At 67.4% G+C, this 25,784-nt stretch overlaps 2 protein-coding genes and 1 long non-coding RNA gene across 5 annotated transcripts; 2 read left to right on the top strand and 1 right to left on the bottom strand.

Annotated features, from left to right (window-relative positions):
- The first annotated feature begins 521 nt into the window (after positions 1-521).
- On the top strand, positions 522-22,588 carry SEMA6B (semaphorin 6B). Of its 2 annotated transcripts, none has more exons than XM_074851915.1 (17): positions 522-538; positions 14,625-14,773; positions 15,245-15,374; positions 15,691-15,751; positions 15,855-15,917; positions 16,305-16,406; positions 16,570-16,660; positions 16,748-16,867; positions 16,974-17,062; positions 17,169-17,386; positions 17,512-17,643; positions 18,107-18,256; positions 19,198-19,392; positions 19,954-20,094; positions 20,355-20,432; positions 20,643-20,701; positions 20,803-22,588. In XM_074851915.1, exons 2-17 carry the CDS (start codon positions 14,659-14,661, stop codon positions 21,789-21,791), a joined length of 2,733 nt encoding a protein of 910 aa, XP_074708016.1. In that variant the 5' UTR covers positions 522-538; positions 14,625-14,658; the 3' UTR covers positions 21,792-22,588. The 2 variants fall into 2 exon arrangements, with proteins under 2 accessions (XP_074708016.1, XP_074708015.1); XM_074851914.1 differs by lacking the exon at positions 522-538 and adding an exon at positions 11,654-11,867.
- On the bottom strand, positions 16,921-18,269 carry LOC141935581 (uncharacterized). The gene is made up of 4 exons (XR_012626580.1): positions 18,155-18,269; positions 17,517-17,684; positions 17,141-17,376; positions 16,921-17,053 (listed from the first exon to the last, which is right to left on the bottom strand). It is a non-coding gene; the product is annotated as an uncharacterized LOC141935581 (long non-coding RNA).
- A 726-nt stretch (positions 22,589-23,314) lies between the features above and the next one.
- Positions 23,315-25,028, top strand: LRG1 (leucine rich alpha-2-glycoprotein 1). 2 transcript variants are annotated; one of them, XM_074851929.1, is made up of 2 exons: positions 23,315-23,535; positions 23,706-25,028. In XM_074851929.1, the coding sequence occupies exons 1-2, from the start codon at positions 23,357-23,359 to the stop codon at positions 24,715-24,717; spliced, it is 1,191 nt and encodes a 396-aa protein (XP_074708030.1). In that variant the 5' UTR covers positions 23,315-23,356; the 3' UTR covers positions 24,718-25,028. The 2 variants fall into 2 exon arrangements, with proteins under 2 accessions (XP_074708030.1, XP_074708031.1); XM_074851930.1 differs by having other exon boundaries at positions 23,701-25,028.
- Positions 25,029-25,784: the final 756 nt, after the last annotated feature.

Raw genomic sequence — 25,784 nt, 5'->3', positions numbered from 1 at the left:
GGCCGGTCCCAGCCCCTCCCGTGTCAGCGAAGGCGGAGGGGGGTGGGGATGCCCTTTTTCCGGGGGGGGGGGGGGGGGGGGGGAAGGGGGGGGCGGTGAGAGGCAGGCGGGGGAACGGCTCCCCCCACCTCCCCCCTCCTCTCCGCGCCGGGGGCGGGGGGGCCCCGAGGCCGGGCCGGGCCGCCTCCCCGGGGCGGGGGCAGGGCGGGGGGCGCAGCCGCTCCCGGAGCGGCGGCGGCGGCGGCGGCTCCTCCAGCGCCGCTGTTACCGGAGCGGCCCCGGTGCAGCCGCAGCCACCGGGCGGGCCCGGCTCCGGCTCCGGCTCCGGCCGCGGCCCCCCCCGCCCCCCCCCGCGCCGCCCGCGGCCCCGCCCCGCCCGGGCTCCGGTGCCCCGGCGCCTCCCGCCGCGGCGGCGCGGAGCGGAGCGGGGCCGGGCCGGGCCGAGCCGCGCTGCCGGCGGGCGCAGGTGCGCGGTGCCCCGGGCCCCCCCCCCCGCCGCGGCCCCGGACCCCCCCCCCCACCCCACCGGGACGGCGAGGTAAGAGCGCGGCCGGTGCCCCCTCTCACCCCCTCGGCGATGCGGCCGGTTCCCCCCCCCCCCCCTTCGCCCCGGTTTGTCCCCCTCACCCCCCATCGGTTGTGCCCTCCCGGGGGGGGGGGATGGGAGGAAAGGGGGGTGCCCCCCCCCCAAGCCCTCCCCCCTCCCGCCGCTGCCGGCTGCTGCATTGGGAAGCGGCGCTTTTGTTAGCGGCTCTCCGGGCGGAGCGGGCGGAACCTTGAAGGGTCACGGGCTGGAGGGGCCCCCCCGGCCCCCCCGCACCCTTCGGCACCCCCAACCCCTCCAGCTCGTACCCCTCTGCCCCCCCCCTCGCTGCACCCTTCGGCCCCCCCTGCACCGCGCCCCCCCCCCCGCCCCCCCCCGCTTCAGCACCTCCATCCTGCATCCCCATCCCCACCCCAGCACTCGGGGGGGCCCCCCTCCGGCACCCCAATCCAACCCCCCCAGACCCCTCCGGCACCCCGCGCACCCCCCGCACCTCCAGCCCGCACCCCCAGCCCACCCCCCAGCACCCTGGAGCCCCTCCCCGCACCCTGATCCTGCACTCCCATGCCCCCCCCCCCCCGCCAGCACCGTGGTGTCCCCCCCCCAGCACCCTGGTCCTCCCCAGCATCCTGATCCCGCACCCCAGTCTCCCCTCAGCACCCCGATCCCGCACCCCTCTCCCCAGCCCAGTACCCCCGATCCTCGCACCCCCCGCACCCTTGAGACCCCCCCCAGCACCTCAGTCCCGCACCCGGCCCCCCCGCCCCCACCATCCCCTCCACCCAACACCCAGTCCCACCCCCCATCCCCTCCCACGCCCCCATCCCACCCATCAGCACCCCGGGCCGGCACCCCGAACCCCCCCCACCAGCCCCGGGACACGGTGATGGGTGCGAGGTGCTGAGGGGCCGGGGGGGGGGGCCCCGAGCTGGGAGGATGGAGATGGGGTGGGGGGGGTTGTCCCTGCTTCATTGGTCTCCCTTTTGCCTCCACCACCTCTTTGGGAAGCAGCCAGGGCTTGTTGTTGGGGGGGGGGCAGGAAAAGGGGGGTGCTGGTGTGTGCCCCCCACCCTGAGCAACCTTTGCTGAGCTGGGGGGGGCATGGAGGGGCTGAAATGGGGGTCCTGGCCAATGAAGCCCCCAAAAGAGCAGCGAGGAGGGCAGCAAGGGCTCAGCCTGGAAGGGGTTGGTGGTTCCCCCCCCCCCCCAATAAACCCGCAGGGCTGGGGGGGCAAAGTCCCCAAAAATTTGGGGGGTGCCTGGCTCCGTCTCGCTGGAGCTGTGTAACTTGGTGGGGACAAGGGATGGGGGGGTCACACTTGGCAGAAGTGGGGCACCCCTTGTGCATGGGCAGGCTGGCACCCCCTGGCGTCAGGGCAGGGCTAGGGACCCCCATGCAGGCAGCATCTGTGGGGCCGGGGGGGCCCCCATCCCCCTTTTGGGGCTCAGCACCATCACGCCGTCTGCAGATATGTCAGGGTGGGGGGTAACTCTAAAATAACGTGGGGTTGGGGGTGCTGAGCCTGACCCAAATCCTGCCCTGTCACCCTCACCGTAGGGTGCCCCGGGCCCCCCCTGACCCCGGCACCCCCCCCAGCACCCCCAGGCCTGACCTCCATCGCTCCCACATAATCCAGAGCAGTTGGGGCGCTGGGACCCCCCCGACCCCCTGCCTGCCCCAGTTGGCCAGACCCTCCCCATGGGGTGGAAGGGAGTGGGGAGCCCCGTCCCTGTAGGGGGGGCTTGGGGGAGGGCCAGGACCCCCTAGAAGAGCCGGGGGGGGGGGGCACAGGGCTGTGCCATCAGCTCGGGGTGACCTTGGGTGAGCACTGCCTCCTGCTGTGCCTCAGTTTCCCCTCCACCAAACGAGGCCGGGAGCTGTGGGGGGGTGCAGAGGGGGACAGCCCTCCCCCCCCCCCCCCCAGTGCTGGATGCTGCACCCAACCCCTCCACCCACCCTGGGGAGCAGTGGGGGGGGAACCTGCCATGAGCAACACCCCCCCTCGGGGACAACCACCTCTGCTTGTCCCCAGCACCTGGGAGAGATGGGGATGATGGTGGCACATGTGGCACCGCTGTGTGTCCCCCCCCCGGGTCCCTGCACCCCAATCTCTTTGGGTCCGGGTTGGCCCCAGCGGGGCCCGATCCTGCTCCAGGGATGCACTGGATTGGGGGGGGGGGGGGGGAGGGGATCGCTGAGCCCCCCATCCCACTGAGATGACCGTGGGGAAGGGATGCATTGGCTGGGGGGGAGGGGAGGGCGCTCTGTGTCCCCCCCCGGCAATTTTAGCCACAATTTAGGGCCTGAACTGGTGACACTAGAGGGCAGCTCCCAGCTCAGCGCGCAGCCGGCCGGTGCAGGATCTGGCCCTGGGTGCCAGGGCTCTGGCAGCACAGTTTGTGTGGCCCCCGCCCCCCCCCAACAAGCCCTGGGGTGCTGTTTGTGGGTGCGTGTCCCCACGGGGTGCTGGGGGGCCAGATCCAGGCAAGTGCTGAGGTGCTGAGCACGGGCCCCTTTCGCAGCGTCCCCGGGGTGACACGGGAATTGGGTCATCGCTGTCACTGGGGCACGTGGCTGTGGTGGGGAGATTTTGTGCAGGGGGGGTGGGGGGGCTGGAGATGGGCCCTGGGGGGGGGTCAGATTCAGGCTTTGAGGATGCTGGGGGGCAGCTGAGCCCCCGCCAGCAGCGCCGGTGCTGCCGGTGTTTCGGCTGCGGGGGAGGCAGCTCCTTCCCCCCCCCCCCCCATCCACCTCGGGAGCCGCTTCTCAAGATGTTTTCGCTGCTGTTCCCATAAACAAAGAGAAACCACCAAATTCAACTCCCGGCAGGCGGCAAACTGGGCCGCGCTGCCCGGTGACCGCAGCGGGCTGGCGGTGGCCGTGCGTGCTCGGGTACACATGTGCAGGCGTGTGCAGGCGTGTGCAGGCGTGTGGCTGTGCCGCTCCCCGTGGCAGAGCTGCCCCCGGCTGCGGGGGGTCACGGGGACCCCGGTGCTCTCCCTAAACCAAGAGGTTTCGGTGGTTTTGCAGCCTCCGAGCCCTGCCAGGAGCCCGAAGTCACGGGGCAGGGTGGTGACGCGTTGGGCTGGGTGTCACCGTCCCCCCCCTCGCACGCCCCCTCGGCCCTTGGAGCTGGCATCCCTTACAGCTTGCTCTGCACATGCCACGTGATGGTTTGGCTCCCAGTTAAAACCAGTGGCTCCTGGGAGGGCTCTTCCCTTGCCACCAGCTCTACCGGTGTGCTGGGGGGGGGCTCAGCCCGGCCACGAGGCCCGTGCCGGCGCGATGCTCGCCGGGTACCGGAGCTGGATGCAGATCCCTGCTGCAGTGCCGGATGCAGTTTGTATCCTTAGACAAGCTCAAATATTTTTAATTAAACCTGCCAGTTTGGATGCAATTTAATTTTTCAGTGGGCTGAGCTGCGCCAGCCCCTCAGTGCATCTCCTGCGCCGGGGCCGCTCCAGTCGTATCTATTTCCCGGCGTCGCCTTCGGTGAGGTTTCTCCTACCTGGCACAGACCGGTGGCTTTCCCCGTGCCGGCACCTCTCGCTGTGCCGGGCGAGCGGGTTGTCACCGGCACGAGCGGGATGGTGTCGCCGGTGGTGCTGGTGTGGTGGCATCCGGCGTGTGTTTGGCAACATAAATAGTAGTAAAGAAAACCAAGATCGAGCTCGGCTCTGTCTGGGCTGTGCCGCGGCGCCTGCTTAACCCGTTTGCACCCGATCGCCGTCGGCAGCACCCGATCGCCGCCGACATCACGGGTGCTGCATCCCGGGGGGCTCCGGGGTCTCTTCTTCCCACCCCTCCATCCCCAGGATGGCGATGGCGGTGGCTGTGGGAGCGCGGTACCCGGAAGGATGCTGCCGTATCCCCGGCAGCACCCAGCCCCACCGCAGAGGGGACCTGGTGGCCCTGGGGACCCCCCGGCTTGTCCCCAGGGACCTTCGGGTTTTGGTTGTGTCCCCCAAAAGGGGTGATGGTGGTTTCGATTCCCTTCGCGAAGGCGGAAGGGAGAGGAAGAGCAATCGTCTGGCGCGGAGGAGATCCCAGTGGGGCTGCCTTGTGCTAACAGGATTTTACTCCCTATTTAATTATAATTTTGTCAAATTAAAAAAAAAAAAGGGGGGAAAAAGATCCCTCTTGTCTCTTTGTGCCGGTTCCTGGCAGCTGGTTAATTAAAGAGCGGCTGGTGAAGCCACCGGTCCCCAGAGGAGGTCCCGGGGGACCCCAGCCCCAGGGCTTGGCAGTTGCACTTTGGTTCCAGTTCCTCCCAGTTCAGCCCAGTTTGGCCCGCTGGTGGCGAGGCAGCGCCGTGCCGATGCGCCATGGCTAATCCCCGGCTTTTCCCTGTGTAATCCCGCCTGCCGGGATAATCTCATCAAACCTGGCAGCGCCGTGACCGAGCTCGGTGCCGGGTTTGGTGCCGGATGAATTTGGTGGGGGACACACACACACACACACACACACACACACACACACAACGCGGTGGCTTTGGGGGAGCGGCGGCTGCGGGTGCGTCCTTGGTGGGGCGATGCGGGGCCCGTGGGGTGCTCGGGTGGGGAAACTGAGGCACGGAGCAGCGTGTGGCTCTGCTGGGGACCGGGATGGGGCGGGGGTGGCAGCCGCCCCCGTCCCCAGCACCTAAACCAAACCCAAGGTGCTGGAGGGGGGGGCGGGATGGGAGGCGGCAGCACCCGCGTGCCCCCCCTTCCCTCCCCAGGAGAGACCGAATCCGGCCGTGGTTTGGGCGGTGGGAACATAACTGGGATTTATTATCGGCCCCATCCATCATCTCCCGCCGGGGGACGTCGAGATAAAGCACCGGGAAATTAGGAAGCGTTGAGGCGGCGATTCGGGAGGCTGGGAGCCGGGCTCCGTCCTCGCCCCGCGCTGCGCGGGGCCCGATCCTGCCCAGGGCAGCGGGGGGGGCACGGAGCTGCCAAGAGCCCCCGCAGCTGCCCCGGGCCCCGCTGCGCCCCGTCCGTCGTGTCACCTTCCCGGGAGCTGGCGCGGCGTGAGGTCAGTGCTGGGAACAGCCCGGGAACACGGCCCGGGGGGCCTGATCCTGCCCGGCTACGCTGCTGTGGTGTGCTGCTGCACAGCCCCTGCGGCTTACACGCACCACACACGCGTGACAGCTTCATGCACACGTGTGTGCACATATGGCGGCCCTGGGCATGGATGTGTGTGTACCCCCACATGTGCACAACGGCCCCAGGCGCGCACACACACACACACACACACACCCCCCTCCCGGCACACCCCTCACAGGCCTGACAGCCGGTGCACACACACCTGCACACACGTGACACCCGATGTGCACCCTGACGCCTACACACACAACACGTGGTGCACACACATGACACCTGGTGTGCATCCTGACACCTACACACGCGACACATGGTGCACAGACACCTGCACACATGTGACACCCAGTGTGCACCCCGACACCTACACACATGACACGTGGTGCACACATGACACCCCGTGTGCACCCCAACACCTACACACACAACACATGGTGCACACACAACACCCCATGTACACCCCAACACCTACACACACAACACATGGTGCACACACATGACACCTGGTGTGCATCCCGACACCTACACACATGACACGTGGTGCACAGACACCTGCACACATGTGACACCCAGTGTGCACCCCAACACCTACACACACAACACGTGGTGCACACACGTCACCCAGTGTGCACCCTGACACCTACACACACGACACGTGGTGCACACACACGACACCCGATGTACACCCCAGCACCCACACACGACATGTGGTGCCCACATCCCTGCACACACGTGACACCCAGTGCACACCCCGACACCTACACACACAACACATGCACACACACCTGCACACACAGCTGTCACCCAGTGCACGCGCACCAGCACACACATGACATGTGGTGCCCACACGCCTGCACACGTGTGCCAGCGCTGTGTGCGCTGACACCGGCACACACGTGACGGCTGCTGCACACACGTAACACCCGCTGCACACACCGACAGTGGCACATACACACACATGACACATGGTGCACACACACGCCAGCACACACGTGTCACCCCATGCACACCCGCACACTGATGACACCCGGCACATCTGACGGGGCCACCCAGGGGACCGGGACCTTGTCACCCGTCCTGCCATGAGCTGTGCGGTGCCGGTGGCCGGGAGCACGCGGTGCCGGTGCCGGTGGTGGTGGGGAGGGGGCCGGGGCTGGGCCGGCCTGGTGGGCGCCATCGGCCGCGCGGGCTGTGCGGGCGCTGGCAGGAGAACAAGGAGCCGTTTCGAGGGCAGCGAGGAAACACCTGACCTTCCGGCGAGGCGGCGAGCGCGGAGGCGGCGGCGCTGGGCGCGCGCCCGCGAACAATGGCCCTTTGTTCCGCGCCGCCGCTGGCATCCCGCATCCCTGCCTGCATCCCATCCAGCATCCCACATCTCTGCCTGCATCCCAGCCTGCATCCTACATCCCAGTCTGCATCCTACCTCCCAGCCTGCATCCCACATCCCAGCCCACATCCCGCATCCCTGCCTGTATCCCGCATCCCTGCCTGCATCCCGCATCCCTGCCTGCATCCCACATCCCTGCCTGCATCCCGCATCCCTGCCTGCATCCCATGCAGCATCCCGGCCCACATCCCAGCCTGTATCCAGCATCCCAGCCTGTATCCCACATCCCATCCAGCATCCCACATCCCACCCTGCATCCCAATCCCATCCAGCATCCCACATCCCAGCCTGTATCCATCATCCCAGTCCACATCCTGCATCCCATCCAGCATCCCACATCCCAGCTGGCATTCAGCATCCCAGCCTGCATCCCACATCCCATCCAGCACCCCACATCTCACGCTGCATCCCAATCCCATCCAGCATCCCACATCCCAGCCTGTGTCCTGCATTCCAGCCCACATCCCAGCCTGCATCCCACCCCACACCCTGCATCTCCCAGCCCACATCCTACACCGCATCCCGTCCTGCATCTGGCGCCGCATCCCGCATCCCACTCCACATCCTACATCCCAACCCCACCCCGCATCCCGCATCCTATCCCACATCCCACCTCGCACCCTGCAGCTCACCCCACACCCCGCATCCCCCATCCCACCCCACATCCCACTCCCATCCCACACCCGGCTGTGCCGCAGTGCCGGCACCCAGCACCCGCTCTAGCCCTGCTCCCACGCATCCCACCGCTCGCCTGGGGGGGCTCCGGGTGCCCCCGTGCCGGGGTGCCGGTGGCTCACAGTGCAGGGGGGGGGGGTTGGGTGTCACCCCCTCTGGCTCCCGCTTATCCCTGGCCACTGAGGGAGCGGGACCCGGCAGCGCGCGGGTGGGTGTCACCACCGCAGCCCTTGGAGTTGGTGTCTGCAAACCCGAGAGCGGGATGGAGCCGGGGCGCAGGGGTGAGCCTGCAGCCTTGCCACGAGGAGGAGGAGGAGGAGGAGGAGGCCACCAGGTGAAGGCCTCCTGTGGCCCATGCGCCGGCAGCCACTGCCCACCCTCCTGGCACAGCGGCCGTGCAGTGACGGGAGCAGGTTTGGCCGTGGCTCCAGTCCCCACCGGGGTCCCCATCCCCTGGTGTCCCCAGGAAGTGGTGGCTTGAAGGAGGGAGAGGGGGGGCCGCAGCATGGGTGCCCTGCATGGCAGAGTGGGTGTCCTGGGTGTCCCCAAGAGGTGGGTGGCTTGAACAACAGAGAGGGGGGACCGCAGAGTGGGTGCCCTGGGTGTCCCCAAGAGGTGGGTGGCTCGAAGGAGAGAGAGGGGGGGGCTGCAGAGTAGGTGCCCTGAGTGGCAGAGTGTGTGTCCTGATGTGCCCAGGAGGTGGGTGGCTCGAAGGAGGGAGGGGGGGGACTGCAGAGTGGGTGCCCTGGATGGGAGCTCCGGGGCCACCATCACCGAGGGGACAGCGTGATGCTGGGGACGGTGACACAGCGGGGACCTGCGGGGATCCCGGGGGCTGCAACCCTCCCAGCGCTTGCCTGCACCCCTCGCCCCTCTCCGCGCTGTGTGACCGAGCGGATATTTAATCTTATTTAACTACAAATAAGTGTTTTGAAGCGTAGAAATCTGAACTCGAGGCGCCGGCGCCTGGGCTTGGAGCAATTAAAAGCCCCATTTTCCCGGCCGGAGCAGAGCAGCCAAGCGCAGCCGGCGCGGGGGAGCCCGAAATGGAAATAAAACCCACCAAAAACAACAACTAAACTTTATTAAGGCTTAAAAAATGAGCAGGCTGAGGGGTCGAGCCCTCACTCCCAGCCTCCCCGGCACCTCCTCCGGCTCCGCTGGCTCTCCCCAGCTGCTGGGGTCTGTGGGTTTGTTATTGTAGGGTTGCTGTCTCAGGATTGGGGTTGGTTTTGGGGGGGGTTTGGGGTTGTTTCTGAGCGGTGCGGGTGGATGCGGTAACCTCCCATCGGGTTAGTGATGGGGCTTCGTGCCCTGGTTTGTTATTGTAGGGTCTCCCGTGGGGGAACTGGGCGTGAACCAGGGGCTGCGCATCCCTCGGTGACAGGGCACCCTGGGGACGGGACACCCCGGGGGACGTGGGGCTCCATGGGGTGCACGGGGAAGGAGAGGGGGGGCTCCCAGGAGCAGTGGGCAGGCTCGGAGCGGGAGCAGGAGGTTCCCCCTTCCCACGCCGAGGGGAAACTGAGGCACGAGGCCGGTGACGCAGAGCAGCAGGACCCGGTCCTGCCGGTGGGACCTGTCTGAGGCCACCCACGGCCTGGGCGGCCCCCAGGGACATGGGGGTGCCCGAGTGGGGTGTGGGGTGAGGCCCGAGGGACCTGGTGACGGTGCAGAGCCCCTGGTGGGGCACAGGAGGCCGGGGAGGACGAGGGAGGTGAGTGTCATTAGGGACAAGGTGGGGGGGGTGACTCTGGGGACAAGGGGGTGGCTGTCTTGGGGGGACAGGAGGGACAGTGGGGGGACAGGAGGGACAAGGGGTGTGTCTGGAGGGACGGTGAGTGCTTTTGGGGACAAGGGAATGAGTGTCCGTGGGGACAAGGAGGGGGACAGTCTTGGAGGGACAGTAGGGACCTGGGGGGATGTGTCTGTAGGGACAGACCCTTGGGGGGAGCAGGACAGGAGGATCCATGTGCCCTGGGGGGACCAGGGACAACGGCTGTGAATTGGGGGGGGGGGACAGGGCAGCCACGTGCCTGGGGACAGGGGCTGTGAACAGCACCCCCGGGTGCCCCCGCCTGCCACCCCCGCTGTCCCCTCCGCGGGGTTTATTTTGGTGTGAAGCGTGATGACTCCTCGATAGGGCACCCTCCTTAATATGCAGATGAGTATGTATTTAATATGCAAATTACCTTGCGGCTCTGGCCGGCCACCAGCACCGCCCTGGCGTGATGGAAGGGAGGTGCTGAGGGCACCCAGCACCCATGGGTGTCACCCAGCAGGTATCGAAGGTGTTGGCAGCACCCAGCGCCTCTTGTCACTCCCGGGCACCCACATGGGTGACGGGTTTGGGGACAAACCCACCCAAAGCGACCGCGGGGTCCCCACCATCCCCACAGCCCGTGGCGGGGGGTCAGATCCCCCCTCAGTGCCTGGGGATGTCCTGGGGGGCCCGTACGCGAGTCGTCGTCCCCCCCAACCCGGGAGAGGGTGGGTCGTGGGTGATGGGGAGGGGACAGGGGACGGGGGCTATAAACGGCAGCTGTAAGCGGAGCCGGTAACCGGAGCGGGAGGCCGGGGGGACATTTGAGCCGCCGGCGGGGCCGCGGAAGCGCCAAGGTAAATGGTGGGTGCTGTGTCGTCCCCCCAGTCGTCATGCCGGTGCCCCCCCCCCCCCCCCATCCCTGTCACCCGCATGGGGACCCCAGCATCAGGGGTGCCCCATCCTCTTGGCACCCCCCCAAGTTCTGGGAATGCTAACTGCCTGCAGCCCCCCCCCACACCCCCCCCCGGGCGGTGCTGCTTGGCGGGGTGGGGGGGGACACACATGGCGGGGGCCAGGGCCAGGGCCAGCCCGCGGTGCCAGGTGGCCGGGGTGACATTTGCTCCGTCCCCGCCGTGGGGACAGCTGCTTCCTGGCTCTGCCATCTGAACCGGCCCCAGAACGGAAACCCGGAGGGGGGGGGCTGAGCCCCCCAGCCCCGGCAGCAGCAGCAGCTGGGGTTTTTTTTTGGGGGGGGGTCCCCATGGCAATTTCAGTGGGGGTGGCTACTGCTGGTGAGCCCCAAACCCCCTCGATGGCAATGAGGGGGGGGTGCCCCCCCATGTGACCCCACTGGGATGCTCTGGGGACCGGGTGCCACATTTCGGGGGGCCGGTGGGTGGTGGTGGGGGGTGGCATTTTCCATAACGTTGCTTCTAAGTGCCTCATTAGCATATCTAATTGCGGATTGCTTATTGGCACTGGGAACTTTCTAAAGGAAATTACCCCAAACAGCAAATAAAATCCAGCATTAGCCCTGTGAAAAGGGAAGGGATTTAAATATTGAGATAATAACGTGGGGCCCCCCCATACGGGGCGGGGGGTGTTGAATAACGCGCGTCAGATGCCTCCTAACGAACCCTGGTTAATTAGGCACCGGTGGCTGGTTGTGCTGGGCCTCCGCTGCTGTTATTCCCCCCAAAAGTTGTATATTAAGGGATTTCAGGGCTGGTATCCCCCCATTTCCCAGCGTCCCCCCCCCCCTTTTTCAGGTGTCCCCCCCCCCGTTTCCCGGTGCCTTTCTAACGGGTTTATGGTTGAGGCTGAGCCAGCGCGGATGGAATTGGGGATCCCGTGGGAATGAGCCGAGCCGGGATCAGCTCCGGGTGCTGCGATGGCCGATGAGGATGGGGGGGGGGACCCCGCGGTGCCTCTGTCCCCACTGTGGTTCGGGGGGGGGGGGTGGTGGATCTCACCGGGTGGGCTCGTACCGGCCATTCTCATTTCCCGCGATCCTTTGGAGGGGCCGCAGTGCTGCTCGGGGTGTCCCATGGGTTGCCCCCCCCCCCCCCCCCCAGGTCCCCGGCTGCGGTGACAGCTGCCGGGGGTGGCGGGGGGGGGGGGGGGGGATGGCTCCGGTTACGGTGACATCAGCCCTACCTTCCCACCTGGCGCGGGTGGGGGGCACGGGCCCCCCTCCCCTGGGGGTCCCTGGGGGGGGGTTATGTGACAGCTGAGCTGCTTTTGGGACGCCGGAGCCCCCAGTGCTGTTGGAGCATCCTGGGGGGGGGACACACACACGACCCACCCCCAGCTATGGGACCCAGGCGTCCGGGCCCCCCCCTCTGAGCGGTGGGGACAGCGGTGGCCGTGCCGAAGGGCCAGCGGCGGAGGCGGCCGGCGGAGCTCAGGTGGGCAGAGAGGGGTGCCGGGGGGGGCGGGCAGGTGCCCAAATGCCACGGGGAAGGGCTCCCATCCCCGGGAGGGGGAATGGAGGCAGCGTACCCCCACCCCCAGCAGGCGGGAGGGGGGCTGGCAGCCCCTTCTTTGGGGTCACAGGGACCCCACTGCGCTTGGGCCTCACTGCAGTCCCCTTTTATCAACATGGGGAAGGGGGGGGAAAAACTGGGGGGCTGCCCCCCCTTCCTGCCCCTGTGTTGGGCATTGGGGAGATGCTGAGGTGAGGGAAGGACTGAGCGAGCAGCTGCCCCCACCCCCCCCAGCTTTGTGTCCAGAGGGTGAGGGCTGAGCGCGCTCTCAAACGGGGAAACTGAGGCACAGAGCGAGGGGCTGCAGTAGGGACAAGGACAAGGGACAAGCCTGAGGCTATTCAGCCTCTCGGTGTCGGAGACATCCGGCCTTGAGACCCGCCCCGTCCCCCCGAGACCACCCAGCTCACCCCCGGCACCGTCGCCCTGTCCCCACCCGCTGCCTCAGTTTCCCCACAGCCCTGTTGGGGACGTGCATGGTGACCGTCCCCTCTCCTCCGCCACCGTCGTGAATGGGTCCCTGTTTGTCACCCCCCTCCCCACCGTGCCCCCCTCCCCGACGGCCCCCTCCTCCCCAGCCCCCTCCTCCCCGCTGCCTTCGCTGCCTTTTCTTTGCCCGCACAATCGCAGGCATTTATGGTGCCGGAGGCTCCGGTTACCCCGCGCCCGCTCGCTGTCACCACCCAGGCTGGGGGGACAGTGACACCAGACCCCCCGCTTGGGGTTACAGGCGCCTGAGGCAGCGACACGACCTCCCTGCACCCCAAATCCCACCCGGCGTGGGTGGATTCTCAGGTGGCTGATACATGCTGAGCCCTTCCCTTGGGCTGATTTTTGGGGTCCCCCCTCCCTCCAGTGCCTGAGGATCCCACAGGAACCCTTAAATTTGGCGATTTTGGGATGATGCTGGTGTCAGGCAGCGTGGGGGGAGGGGGACGTCATTACCCAAGTGGAACAACTCGTTTGGGTAACGAGGCTGGACGAGGAGCCCCCAGCAACCTCTAAAGGGAGAACTGGGGGGACCTTAGAGGGAGCCCCCTAGTTCAGCTCAGGCGGTGAAAGCCTCTGAAGCTTTAAATTACAGCAATTAAACTGTTAATGGCTTTTATAAAACAGCTCAGGTGCAAAAAATAGATTAAAAAATAGGAATTTTCAGGCTGATGCCCACGGGATGGGGCCAATCCTGGCCGGTTTGTCACCCGCGGCTGTGGGTGCTGTGAGTGATAAACAGGCAGCTCCCTGTGCCAGAAACAGCTCGTTTCCCACTTTTTTTTTTGGGAAAAATCTCCCCCTATCCCACTCCTCGCCATGAAATCATCAGCAACACCAAACCTCTGGGTTGCTTTTGGCATTTGCTGGGGTTGTGCCACGGTTGTGCCGCCGGCGCTGCCGGCTCAGCCGCGCTGGGCTTTGAGGCACAGTTTGCTCTTGCAGGCACCCGGTGGTTATTTTTAATAGAAATATATTAAAAAAATGAATAAGAGGTGGTGCCGTTTGCTCCTAGGGCAGGTGGGGAAACTGAGGCACGGCCCCGTGACACTGTTGCCATCGACATGACGTTAACGTGACATCCGACAATGTCCTCAGGGGCTGTGACACTGTGGGGACGGGGGTGGGTGTCGCTGGGGACTGCGATGCCACGGGGACATTGTTGGATGTCCCTGGGGTCCATGACACTGTGGGGACTGGGTTGGGTGTCCCTGGGGGCTGTGACACTGTGGGGACAGGGTCAGTTGTCCTCAGGGGCTGTGACACCAAGGTCAGGTCCCACTGGGGCCACGTCCTACCCAGGGGCTATGACACAGCAGGGTCAGGGTCAGATGTCCCCAGAGGCTGTGACACCGCAGAGGGGACCGTGCTGGGTCTCACCCGGGACCGGTGACACTGCAGAGGGGCCGGGGACGAGTCTCCCCACCGGCACTGCCTGGCGTCCAGGCGCCGTGACCCCCAGCCCCACGCAATGTCACCCATCCTCGCGCCCCGCGGGGGACACGGTGGCAGGAGGGCGACGGTTCGATCGCTCCCGCTCCCTGCTCTCATGGAATTGATAATCAATTAAATCCCTGCCTGGCTGCTAATTACTCAGCCCGGCTAGCAGGAGGGGGATGGTGGCCCGGCACGGTGTGGGGACGGTGGCATTGGGGCTGTCCGGCCGGGGGGTGCCGTGGCACGTGGCACTCCAGGGATTTTCTGAGCCATCCCGACGGCATTTCGGATGGGGAGAGTCTCGCTGGCCTCCCCCGTTGTCCTCGTGTCCCCAGCCCTGCCATGCCACCACGCACTGGTTTAGTTGCCCCATGGGTTGGTGGGGGTGAGCCACCAGTAAAACCCCAGTTTGGGCCCAGTAGCCCCAGTGCGAAGCCACGCAGGCGCTGGGAGCGGCTCGGCGGGGGCGCGGGGGACGCTTTTCCCAGCATATTTGAAATTCTTCAGGCGGGGAAGGACTCGCTTCGCTATCGCCGATCCCAGCCGCATCCCGTGCCGGCCCCTCGCCGCTGGCACCAGCCCAGCGCCGGCGCCTTAAACCCCCACCCGCCCCCCGAGACCCCCCCAGACCCCGGCACCGGTGATGGGTTTGTGTTGTGGGTGCTACAGGGTGGGGGTGTCAGTGGCTCGCAATGGGGTGGGAACCCTGGGAGGTGGGTGCTGCCCCCCTCCCACCTCTCCCCGTGCTCGCAGGTGCCGTGGGTGCCCACCTGCGCCAGGGGCCACCATGGGACCACCACCCCGCGTCCCCCTCGTCCTGCTGTTCCTGCTCGTGGCCGAGAGGACGGCCCGTGGCACCTTCCCCGAGGAGCCCGGCCCCATCGCCGTGGCCCCCGAGGACTGTGAGTGCCCACCCAGGGGTGTGGGGTGGGGGTCAGGGTGCTGCATTGACACACAAGGGGGGACACAGCTCGGCACAGAGAGGGGAGGGGGTTCTGGGGTGCTTTGGGGTGAAGGCTGGAGGTGGACATCCATGGGAAGGGGTTCTGGGGTGCTTTGGGGTGAAGGCAGGAGGGGGCACCCATGGGAAGGGGTTTTGGGGTGTTTTGGGGTGAAGGCAGGAGGGGGGCACCCTTGAGAAGGGGTTTTGGGGTGCTTTGTGGTGAATGCAGGAGGGGGGACCCATGGGAAGGGGTTTGGGGTGAAGGCAGGAGGGGATACCCGTGGGAAGGGGTTTTGGGGTGCTTTGGGGTGAAGGCAGGAGGGGGCGCCCTTGGGAAGGGCCAGGTGAAAGTGGTCACCTTGGCTGTCTGGGGGAACCGGGCTGCAGGGGGGGGCCCCAGCAGCGTGTGACCCCCCGTGTGCCCCCCCAGACGTGAAGCACTACGCCGTCTTCGTGGGCCACGGCACGAGCCGGCCGGCCGGCCCCGAGGGCGGGGGGACCCAGCGCCTCAACATCCAGCGCATCCTCAAGGTCAACCGGACCCTCTTCATCGGGGACAGGTCTGAACCGCAGCACCCCAAAGCCTCCCCGCGATGGGGGTGGGCACCCAACACCCCCCCAACACTTTTTGCTGGGGAGGGACCCCACTACCTGCCCTGGGGCACCCCAAAATCTGCCCTGGGGCACCCCGGGGGGCTGCGGGGGCTCTGGCAGGGCTGTCCCTGCCCCGGTGATGCTCATTGCCCACCCCAGCACCCCAAACCTTCCTGGGGAGGGGGGGTGGTGAGGAATCCAGCACCCCCCCAACATGCCTCGCTGGGGGGCACATCCCCAGGGTGCCCCACAGGGTGGTGACACCCGTGTCCCTCTCCCCAGGGACAACGTCTACCGCGTGAGCCTGGAGCCCACCGGTGCCAGCGAGATGCGCTACCACCGGGTAAGTGCTGAGCCCCTGGGTACTGGGGGTTGGGGGGGGCACTGGGGGGGGCTGTCAGCTTCTCCCCAGCCCCACGCTGGGTTTTGTGTGTGTCCCCCCCCAGAAGCTGACATGGCGCTCGAACCAGCACGACATCAGCATCTGCCGGATGAAGGGGAAACACGAGGTACGGGGTTGGGGGGGGCCACACCCCGTGAGACCCCCCTGGATGGGGGCTGAGCACCCTCCTGCGCCCTGTGTCACATGGACAAAGCCACCCCATGTCCCCCCCCCGGCCGGTGTCACCCTCCTCCTCCCTGCTCCCTGCCGGCCGTTGTGTCTCCGTGATTTATTGGCCGCTTAGATAATTGGGTTTGTAATTAATTATTTCGGGCCTGTGGATCAGAGCGGGCACAGCCTGGCATCTGCCAGAAATCCAATTTCCAGGTCCCATAAATGCCATTTTGGGGTGAAAACACCCCGCAAGCCAGACTGTCGCAGCGATGGGAGCACCCAGGGGTGGGGTGGGTGGGCCAGGGTGCGGGGGGGTGACGGTCCCCTCTCTCCGGCGCAGGCAGAGTGCCGTAACTTCGTCAAGGTGCTGCTGGTGCGGAACGAGAGCCTGCTCTTCGTCTGTGGCACCAACGCCTTCAACCCCGTCTGCGCCAACTACAGTGTGAGTCACCCACCCCCCCGTGTCACCCACCCCACGGGTGCCCCCCCGCCGTGGCTGGGTGACGGGCTCTGCGGGCAGGGGATGCTCCCGCCTGCGCCGCTGAGGCAGCCCGGGCCCCGCTGCCCGCACGGCCCCGCTCACGGCCCCGTCTCGCCCGCTATAGATGGACACGCTGGAGCCCATCGGGGACAACATCAGTGGCATGGCCCGGTGTCCCTACGACCCCAAGCACGCCAACGTGGCCCTCTTCACAGGTCAGTGCTGGCACTGCCGGCGCTGAGCCGGACGCTCTGCCCGCCGTCTCCCGCCCCGCGCCCGGCTGACGCCCCTCTCCCGCGCAGGGGGGATGCTCTTCACCGCCACGGTGACGGATTTCCTGGCCATCGACGCCGTCATCTACCGCAGCCTGGGGGACAGCCCGACCCTCCGCACCGTCAAACACGACTCCAAATGGTTCAAAGGTGCCTTCCCCCGGCATGGTGGCCACCATGTGCCATGCCAAGACGTGGCACACGGCCCCTTTCATGCCATCCTGGGACATCCCTGACCCTGCCACTGTCCCCGCAGAGCCCTACTTTGTGCACGCCGTGGAATGGAGGAGCCACGTCTACTTCTTCTTTCGGGAGATCGCCATGGAGTTCAACTACCTGGAGAAGGTGGGAGACATCCCTGCAGTGGCCCGAGACACCCGGGGTGGGGACAGGGACAAGGGGATGGTCATTGGGGTCGGGTACCAGGTGCTGATGGGTGCCCACCCCACAGGTGGTGGTGTCCCGGGTGGCCCGGGTGTGCAAGAACGACATGGGGGGCTCGCAGCGGGTGCTGGAGAAGCAGTGGACCTCCTTCCTCAAGGCCCGGCTCAACTGCTCCGTGCCGGGCGACTCGCATTTCTACTTCAACGTCATCCAAGCCGTGACGGACATCTTGGAGCTGGACGGGCGCCCCGTGGTGCTGGCTGTCTTCTCCACGCCTGCCAACAGGTCCGATCCTCTTGTGCCCTGCTCAGCCCCACAAGGCTGGGCTGGGACCCCTCCACGTGCCCCAGTGTCCGTGGGGGACATTGGGGACAGGTTGAGGTGCTCACCCCGTGCCCACGTCCCCCCAGCATACCCGGCTCGGCCGTCTGCGCCTTTGACATGACCCAAGTGGCTGCCGTCTTCGAGGGACGTTTCCGGGAGCAGAAATCCCCCGAGTCCATCTGGACACCGGTGCCCGAGGACATGGTGCCAAAGCCCCGGTGAGTGACACGCCACGGGGACAGGGCTGGGGACAGCCAGGCTGGGACCAGCAAGAAGGGACATGGGAATGGAGGTGGGGACAGGGCTGGGGACAGGGACAGGGACAGCCAGGGCTGGTATCTGCAGGGAGAGCGATGGGAGTGGCCGTAGAGTCAGGGATGGGGACAGGGACAAGGACAGGAGTGATCAGGGCTGGTACCTGCAGGGAGGGTGGTGGGGATGGTAATGGGGATGATGATGGGGACAGGGATGGGGACAGGACAGGGTTGGCAAGGGCTCATATTAGCAGGGTCAGTGGGGGTGGGGATGGGATGGTGCCAGCAGGAAGCGTAGAGGGGATGGGGATGATGGGGATGGGGACAGGAACAGTGACAGCCATGGCCAGTACCAGCTGGGCTGGGGACAGGGCTGGGGACAGGGGCAGCGTGGCCATGGGGACGCTGAGCTGTGCCACGGGTGCAGGCCTGGGTGCTGCGCGTCCCCGGGGATGCGCTACAACTCCTCCAGCACCTTCCCCGACGAGATCCTCAACTTCGTCAAGACGCACCCGCTGATGGACGAGGCGGTACCATCCCTGGGCAACGCGCCCTGGATCCTCCGCACCATGAGCCGGTGAGCGCCTGGGGCAGGATCCGGCCCGGGGAGGGGCTGGGGGGGCTGCTGGGCGCTGCTGGGCGCTGCTGGGCGCTGCTGGGTGGTGGCTGGAGCCTCTCGTGATGCCCTTGCACGTGCGTGCCAGCGCCAGGAGAGCGCCAGGAGACCTGATAAATCTCATAAACTTTGCAGTCGAGATTGTCTTGTCCTAATTAAATCTGCCTTAATTGCTACTTGATGGGGAATTAATCAAGTGGGGCTCTCAGGCCGTAGCCTCCCGCTGGCAGGGCAGCCAGGACGCGTGCGGGGCTGGGGCTGGGGACACGGGCCTGGGGATGGGGATGTGGGGTTGGGGGTGGGGACGTGGGGCTGGGGATGGGGATGTGGGGATGGGGGTGGGGACGTGGGGCTGGGGATGGGGATGTGGGGATGGGGATGGGGATGTGGGGATGGGGATGGGGACACAGGGCTGGGGACAGGGATGTGGGGCTGGGGACAGGGACATGGGGCTGGGGATGGGGATGTGGGGCTGGGGATGGGGATGTGGAGCAGGGGATGGGGACACCAGGCTGGGGACAGGCTGGGATTCTACCAAGGCATCAGGGGGATCCGGGCTGGTTCCTTAGTGGGATCTGAGCTGGGTCCCAGCTGGGATCTGGGTGGAATCCAGGCTGGGTCCGGGCAGGGTGTGGGCAGGATCCTGAGTGGGGTCTGGGATGAGTCATGGGGGGGGTCTGGGATGGGTCTGGCTGGGTCCAGGCCGGGATCTGGACTAAGTTTCCATTTGGGATCTGCACGCCCCTCGCACTCCTTGGGCATTCCCTGCTCTGGGCCAGCCACAGCCTGTCCATCCCCTGGTGGGGATGTCCCAACCTCCCCACCCCGCCTCAGTTTCCCCCTCCCCGGGCACACGTGGGCTCCCACACACCCCAGCACCCTGCTCCGTTCACACCGTGCAGGTACCAGCTCCGCAAGATCGTGGTGGACAACGCAGCGGGGCCATGGGGCAACCACACCGTGGTCTTCCTGGGCTCCAGCACGGGCACCGTCCTCAAGTTCCTCATCCAGCCCAACGCCAGCACCAGCCCCGCGCCCGCACCCCCCGGCAGCCAGAGCGTCTTCCTGGAGGAGTTTGAGACCTACCACCCTGGGAGGTGGGTGCTGGGGTGCTGGGTGGGAGGAGAGGAGAGGAGTGGGTGGGTGGGTGGGTGGGGGTGGTCAGATGTGTGGATGGAGGGATGGATGGATGGAGGGATGGATGGAAAGGGATGGGTGGATGGATGGAGGGATGGAGGGATGGAGGGATGGAAAGGGATGGGTGGGTGGATGGATGGATGGATGGATGAATGAGTGTTTGGATGGGTAGGTGGTGAGTTGTTGGAGATCTGGATGGATGGGGGTGGTTGGATTGATGGGTGGGTGGGTCAGTGGGTGGATGAGATGTTCAGAGGGGGGTTGATTGATTGTTGTAGGGTGACAGGAGGATGAATGAAGTGGTTGGGGATGAGTGGATGGGTGATATGGATGGATGGTTGGAGGGGATGGGTCAGAGGGATGCCAGGGTTGTGCGGGTGGGTCAGAGGGGTGGGTGGGTGAATGGGGTGGGGGGAACGGCTGAGATGCCCTCCTCTAGACCAGCCTGCGCTGGGGCCAGCTCCATGGTGAGCAGGCAGGGACCAGGGCTGGGGCCACGCTGAGCTCTGCCCTGTCCCCAGGTGTGGCCGGGACACGGAGGACGAGCGGCGGCTCCTGGGGCTGGAGCTGGACAAGGCGGCCGGGTCCTTGCTGCTGGCCTTCCCCCCGTGCGTGGCCAGGGTGCCCGTGGCTCGCTGCCAGCAGCACTCGGGCTGCATGAAGTGAGTGCGCCGGTCTCAGCTGCTCCCCAGGGTGGGCAGGGCTTGCTGGGGGGGTGGGGGGGTGTGTGAGGAGCAGGGGGGGCTGCCCTCACATCCCAGGAATTTGCCCTGTGCTGGGATCCAGCTGGGAAGGGCTCAGCGTGGCTGGGAGCACAGCCGAGGGAAACTGAGGCACAGTGTGGGGCCAGGGACCCTCGTGGGGGCTGGGGTGTCGTCCCCGCCGTGTCGGGACTGATCCTGACGTCTCTGCTCCCTGCCAGGAACTGCCTGGGGAGCCGGGACCCCTACTGCGGCTGGACACCCGAGGGCTCCTGCATCTTCCTGGAGCCCAGCCCCAGGTAACGCTGCCAGGCCTGGGGGCGGGGGGGGGGACGCTGGGGGACATGGGACGGGGTCAGCGGGGTCTCAGGGGCTCCCCACAGAGCTGAGACCCAGCAAACTCATTGCTTGCTGAAGCAAAGCAAGCTGGGAGCCCTCTGCCAGGTTATTAGGGACCGGCTGACCCCCCCCCCCCCCAACACCCCCCCTCTCAATTTGCACCTCCCCAGGGTGACCTTCGAGCAGGACATTGCCGGCGGCAGCACGTCCCACCTGGGCGAGTGCGAGGGTGAGTGCGGGGCAGGGACAGGGCCTGGGGAGGGGACATGGTGGTGGCACCGCAGCCGTCCCCTGACACATGTGTCCCCCTACACCCCCCCCATCACCCAGGACTGGTGACGGAGAGCTTCGTGGATGAGCCGGACGGGCTGGTATCGGTGAACCTGTTGGTGATCTCCTCCGTAGCCGCCTTCGTCATCGGCGCCGTCATCTCCGGCTTCAGCGTCTGCTGGTTCATCGGTCACCGGGACCGCAAGGAGCTGGCGCGCCGCAAGGACAAGGAGACCATCCTGGCCCACAGCGAGTCGGTGGTGAGCGTCAGCCGGCTGGGCGAGCGGCGGGCCCGCGGCGGGCAACCCGGCGCCTTGCTGGCCCCGCTCATGCCCAACGGTTGGCCCAAGGAGTTGGGGAAGGTCACCCAACACGACCTGGATTCGGGGGTTCTGCCCACGCCGGAGCAGACCCCGTTGCAGCAGAAACGCTGCCCCGGCGCCCTCCAAAACTGCACCTGGGAGCAGAGTCACAACATCATCAATGCCGCTTTGCGGGACCCCGGTGGGTCCAGCACGACCGCCGCCGGCACCGGTCGGCTGCACGCCGGCTCCGGCCGCCCGGCTCGCGGCATCCCCCTCTCCTGCCACGCCATCCTGGTGGATCAGGAGCTGGAGGCCGAACTCAGCGACTCCTCGGGTGATGGGCATTGGGGTCGGGACCCCCAAGAGGGTCCCCGCACCCGGCAACACCCCCCCGCCGGCACCCGCCGCCCACCCCGCAGCTCCTACGGTGACTTCGCCGGCACGCCGCACCCCAGCCCCGATCGCCGACGGGTGGTTTCGGCACCCAGCGGGGAGGGGGGAGACTTTACCGAGGGGCCACCCTGGCACCCCGAGCAGCTGAACTTCAACGCCAACAATGGCACGGGCCGCCCCGGCACCCACCTCAAGAGGAACCACACGTTCAACAGCGGCGAGGTGCCGGCGGGTGCTTACGGGCGACATGGCACAGCACCCCGAGCACCCAGCGCCGGGCCCCCGCGGGCGCTGACGGACCTGCACCACCTCCTGCGCTACGGCGTGGAGCGGACTCCCTCGGGAAAATAGGGTCCCACCGCGTGTGTGTGCGTGTGTGTGTGCGTGTGTGTGTGTCCCGTCCCCCCGCCAGGGCACCGATGGGGTCCCCCGGTTCCCCGGGAACAAGGAGGGGTGGCTGGGCCGGAGGTGCGGGCATGGGGTGAGGGCAGGGAGGGGGGGGACAGGCACCCCCTGAGTGCCCCCGGATAGGGTTTGGGGGTGTCCCCGGGTGGCGTGGGGCAGTGCCCTGCGCTCCGGCTGCTTTGCCCTGGATCCCGGGGGTTGGAGGGGGGGGTGGGGGGTGGAGGGGGGGGGTTCTGTCCATCCCGTTCCCCTCCCCAGGTTGGACCCAGGGACCGCGGCACCCTGGGAGGGGGATCCCTGGGGGGCAGCGGGATGGACACACGGACACAGAGCAGGGCTGTGCCCCCCACCCCGCAGCCCCTCCGCCCCATCAGCGGCACCCGGGGTGGGGGGGGGGAGGGCTTGTGGGTGCTGCCAGCACCCTGGGGACACCCGGCCAGGGGGTGCCACCGGGGCGCGTTTGTTGCGGTGATGGGACACGGTGAACATTTGGGGTGCAGGGGGGTGGGGTGGGCCCCAAATGTGTGTGTTATCTGGGGATGGGGCACACTCACCCCCTCCAGCCTGGGGTCAACCTCGCCAGCTTGAGGGGGGGGTCATCCATCCCGCCCCCCCCCCCCCCCCACCCCGGAAAGCACAGCCGGGGTGTGGGCGCACTGCTGGGGCTGGGGGGTCCCCACCGAACCCACTCTCTGCTGGCAAAGGGTGCCCTTTCGGTGTCACCTCTGCCCGGCCCCGGGGTGGCGGGTCCCCAGGGGGGTGGGTGGCAGGTCCCCAGGGGGGTGGCAGGCTGTAAATAGGGTGGGGGGCGGTGGGTGCCCCCCCCCCGCGGCCATGCATGCGGCCGCCCGCGGTCTGTACCCCGCGGCCCCAATAAACGCCCATTTACCAGAGGCGACTCCCCCGCCGCCGCCTCGGCACCTTCTTACCCCCCCCCCCCAGGACCCCCCCGGCCTCGGGGGGGGCAAAACCGGCCGGGGCTGGGCATGGGGGTGCTGCTGGCGGGGAGGGGGGGGTCACGGGATTGGGGGGGCCACAGGGTGTGGCTGCCTGGGGTCTCTGGGTGTGCAAAACCCCCCGTGCATGCACACACACACCACACCCCCCCCGGCCACACGTGTCTCCGTGCACTCACCCCCCCACCATGGGCACACATAGGTCCTGCTGCACCCCAACATTCATCCCCGTGCACCCACACCCCCCCGGGCTCCCCCCACCCACCCACTCCCAGCCCCTTTCCCACCCATGCAACGAGTTCCTCTGTGCTCAGCCCTCATTGTGCCACGGACCCACTCACGGGGTTTTGCCACGAGGCAGCGGGTGCAACGCGGGGTCCCCATCCCCCCCCCAGCACCCATGAGGCGCTGTGCCTCAGTTTCCCCCATGTGGGTGTCCGGCTCCATGTGCTGCTCATGATGTGGCGGGTGCTGGGCTCCCATAAAGTCCCTGAGAGGGGTGAGAGTGGAAAGGGGGGGGGTCAGTGCTGTGGCCCCCAAAAGCTGTGGGGTGCAATGGGGACACGGGGACACCAGCACCCTGCCCCTGGATGCTGGCACCCTGCGAGCTGGCAGCGAAGGCGGCGATTTCCCAACTGGCACGTGAGGCCGAGCCACCACCCACCCCCCCTCCGGGTGACAGTCACCGAGCAGCCAGGACGGTCCTCGAGGAGCCTCGTCGGCCCGTCGGGAAGGTGAGGGCAGGGCTGGGGGGGTCAGGGAGGGGGGGGACAGGGGGGTTAGGGCATCTTCCTGCCTGTGCCATGGCCTGCCCCCTGCCGTGGGGTGGGGAGCTGGTGGCCGGCCGGCAGTGGCAGGGCTTGCACAACCCTCGGGTGACGATGGCCGCTTGCCTGCAGCCCAGCACCATGATGCCACCGGGCCGGATCCTGCCACCGCTGCTGCTGGCGCTGCTGGCGCTCGGCCCCGCCGCGCCATGCTCCCCTCGTCCCAACGCCACCCGGTTCGTCTGCACGGAGCCCACCCTGAGCACCTTCCCCACCGGGCTGCCCCCCACCACCGTGGCCATCTCGGTGGAGTTCACGGCGCTGGCCACCCTCCTCCCCACCACCCTGGCCGGGCTGCCCCGGCTGCGGGAGCTCCACCTCTCCTCCAACCACCTCGCCGCGCTCCCCGAAGCCGTCCTGCGCCCCGTGCCCACCCTGCGTGTCCTCGACCTGACAGAAAACCTCCTGGCTGATCTCCCCGCCGGCCTCTTCGCCGGCACCAACCACCTCCAGCACTTGGTGCTGCGGGGGAACCGGCTGCGGGTGCTGCGACCCGCTTGGTTCCAGCACCTTCCCCGGCTGCAGTGGCTCGACGTGGCCGCCAACACGTTGGCGGAGCTGCCGCCGGAGGTTTTCCTCCCGCTGCGTTCCCTCCGTAGCCTGGATCTGTCCCGTAACCGCCTGGCATCGCTGCCGCCGGGCGCGCTGGCCGGGCTGCGGGCGCTGCAGCGGCTCGACCTGGAGGGCAACGGGCTGGGCACGCTGCCACCCGCTGCCTTCGCGCCCGCGCCCGCCCTGCGCTTCCTCTTCCTCCAGGATAACGCGCTGCAGGTGCTCCCCGCCGGCATCTTCGTCCCCCTGCGTCACCTCCGCGTCCTCGACCTGGCCCGTAACCACCTGCGGGCGCTGGAGCTGCCCCCCCGGCCCCCCGGCCCCGCGTTGGACCTCGATATCTCGGGTAACCCCTGGGCCTGCGAGTGCCCGTTGCTGGCCCTGCTGCAGCGGGTGGCCCCGCGGCTCAGCGCCGCCCGTGACACCCTCTGTGCCACCCCCCCACGCCACCAGGGACAGGAGGTGGCTGCCGTGAGCCAGGCTGGGGACACGGGCTGTGAGCCCAAGGGGGACAGGCAGCGCCCGCCGGACCCCTAGGCAAGGGGCTTGGTGTCACCCCGGGTGCCTGGGCATGTCACCTCCCTCCCTGTCACACTGTCCCCAGCTGAGACGAGCTCTCCTGGGGAAACTGAGGCAGGGAGAGTGGGGCTGCAGCTGTCCCCAGCCCAAAGGCCCTTGTCCCCATCCCGCCATCCCCATCCAACAGCCTCTATCCCCATCCCAGTGGCCCCCAGCCCCTTCCCACCTGGCTCAGGCTGTCCCACGTCCCTGTCCCCATCCCTCCTGGCACATGTCCCTGTCCCCACCCCCCACGAGCACATTAAACATGGTCCCTTGGTGCCACCGCACCCTTTCTCCTTGTGTCGTCCTGTGAAGTCGCTGGGGATAAGGCAGTGACGGGCACCGTGTCACCCAGCCATGCCCATCCCACACCATGTCCCCTGTCCGTGCCTGTCCTATCCAGGCCAGCCTGCTGCCCCGCAGGGTCACCCGCCAGGACTGCCCCACCCCCCCGTCCCACTGCTGAGGGACACTGCTGTCCCCTGGACTGAGCACCCCCAGGGGCTGGGGGAGGCCGGGGACCCTGCAGGACTCTGCTTGGCATGGGGGACACCTGGCTTGGGGACATTTGGTATGGGGACACATGGCTTGGGGACACTTGGTAGGGAGGTGTTTGGCAATGGGGACACCTAGGGTGGGGACACTTGGTATGGGGACACTTGGCAAGGGGACACAGGGCCAGGGGACACTAAGGGTGGGGCCACCTGGCCAGGGGACACCTTGTATGGGGACACAGGGCCAGGGGACACTTGGGGTGGGGACACCTGGCAAGGGGACACCTTGTATGGGGACACAGGGCCAGGGGACACTTTGTATGGGAACACAGGGCCAGGGGACACTAGGGGTGGGGCCACCTGGCCAGGGGACACCTTGTATGGGGACACAGGGCCAGGGGACACTTGGGGTGGGGACACTTGGTATGGGGACACCTGCCATGGGGTCCCTTGGCGTGGGGACACGTGGCGAGGGGACACCCGGGGTGGGGACACCTGGCACGGGGCCGTGGCTCGGGGACCCTGGCCGCCCCCCACCCCGACGGAGTG

Source organism: Strix uralensis, chromosome 27 (genome assembly GCF_047716275.1).
Source record: "Strix uralensis isolate ZFMK-TIS-50842 chromosome 27, bStrUra1, whole genome shotgun sequence".
Taxonomy (NCBI): domain Eukaryota; kingdom Metazoa; phylum Chordata; class Aves; order Strigiformes; family Strigidae; genus Strix; species Strix uralensis.
The sequence above is the reverse complement of the archived record's forward strand: the minus strand, read 5'-3'. Positions and strand labels throughout refer to the sequence as shown.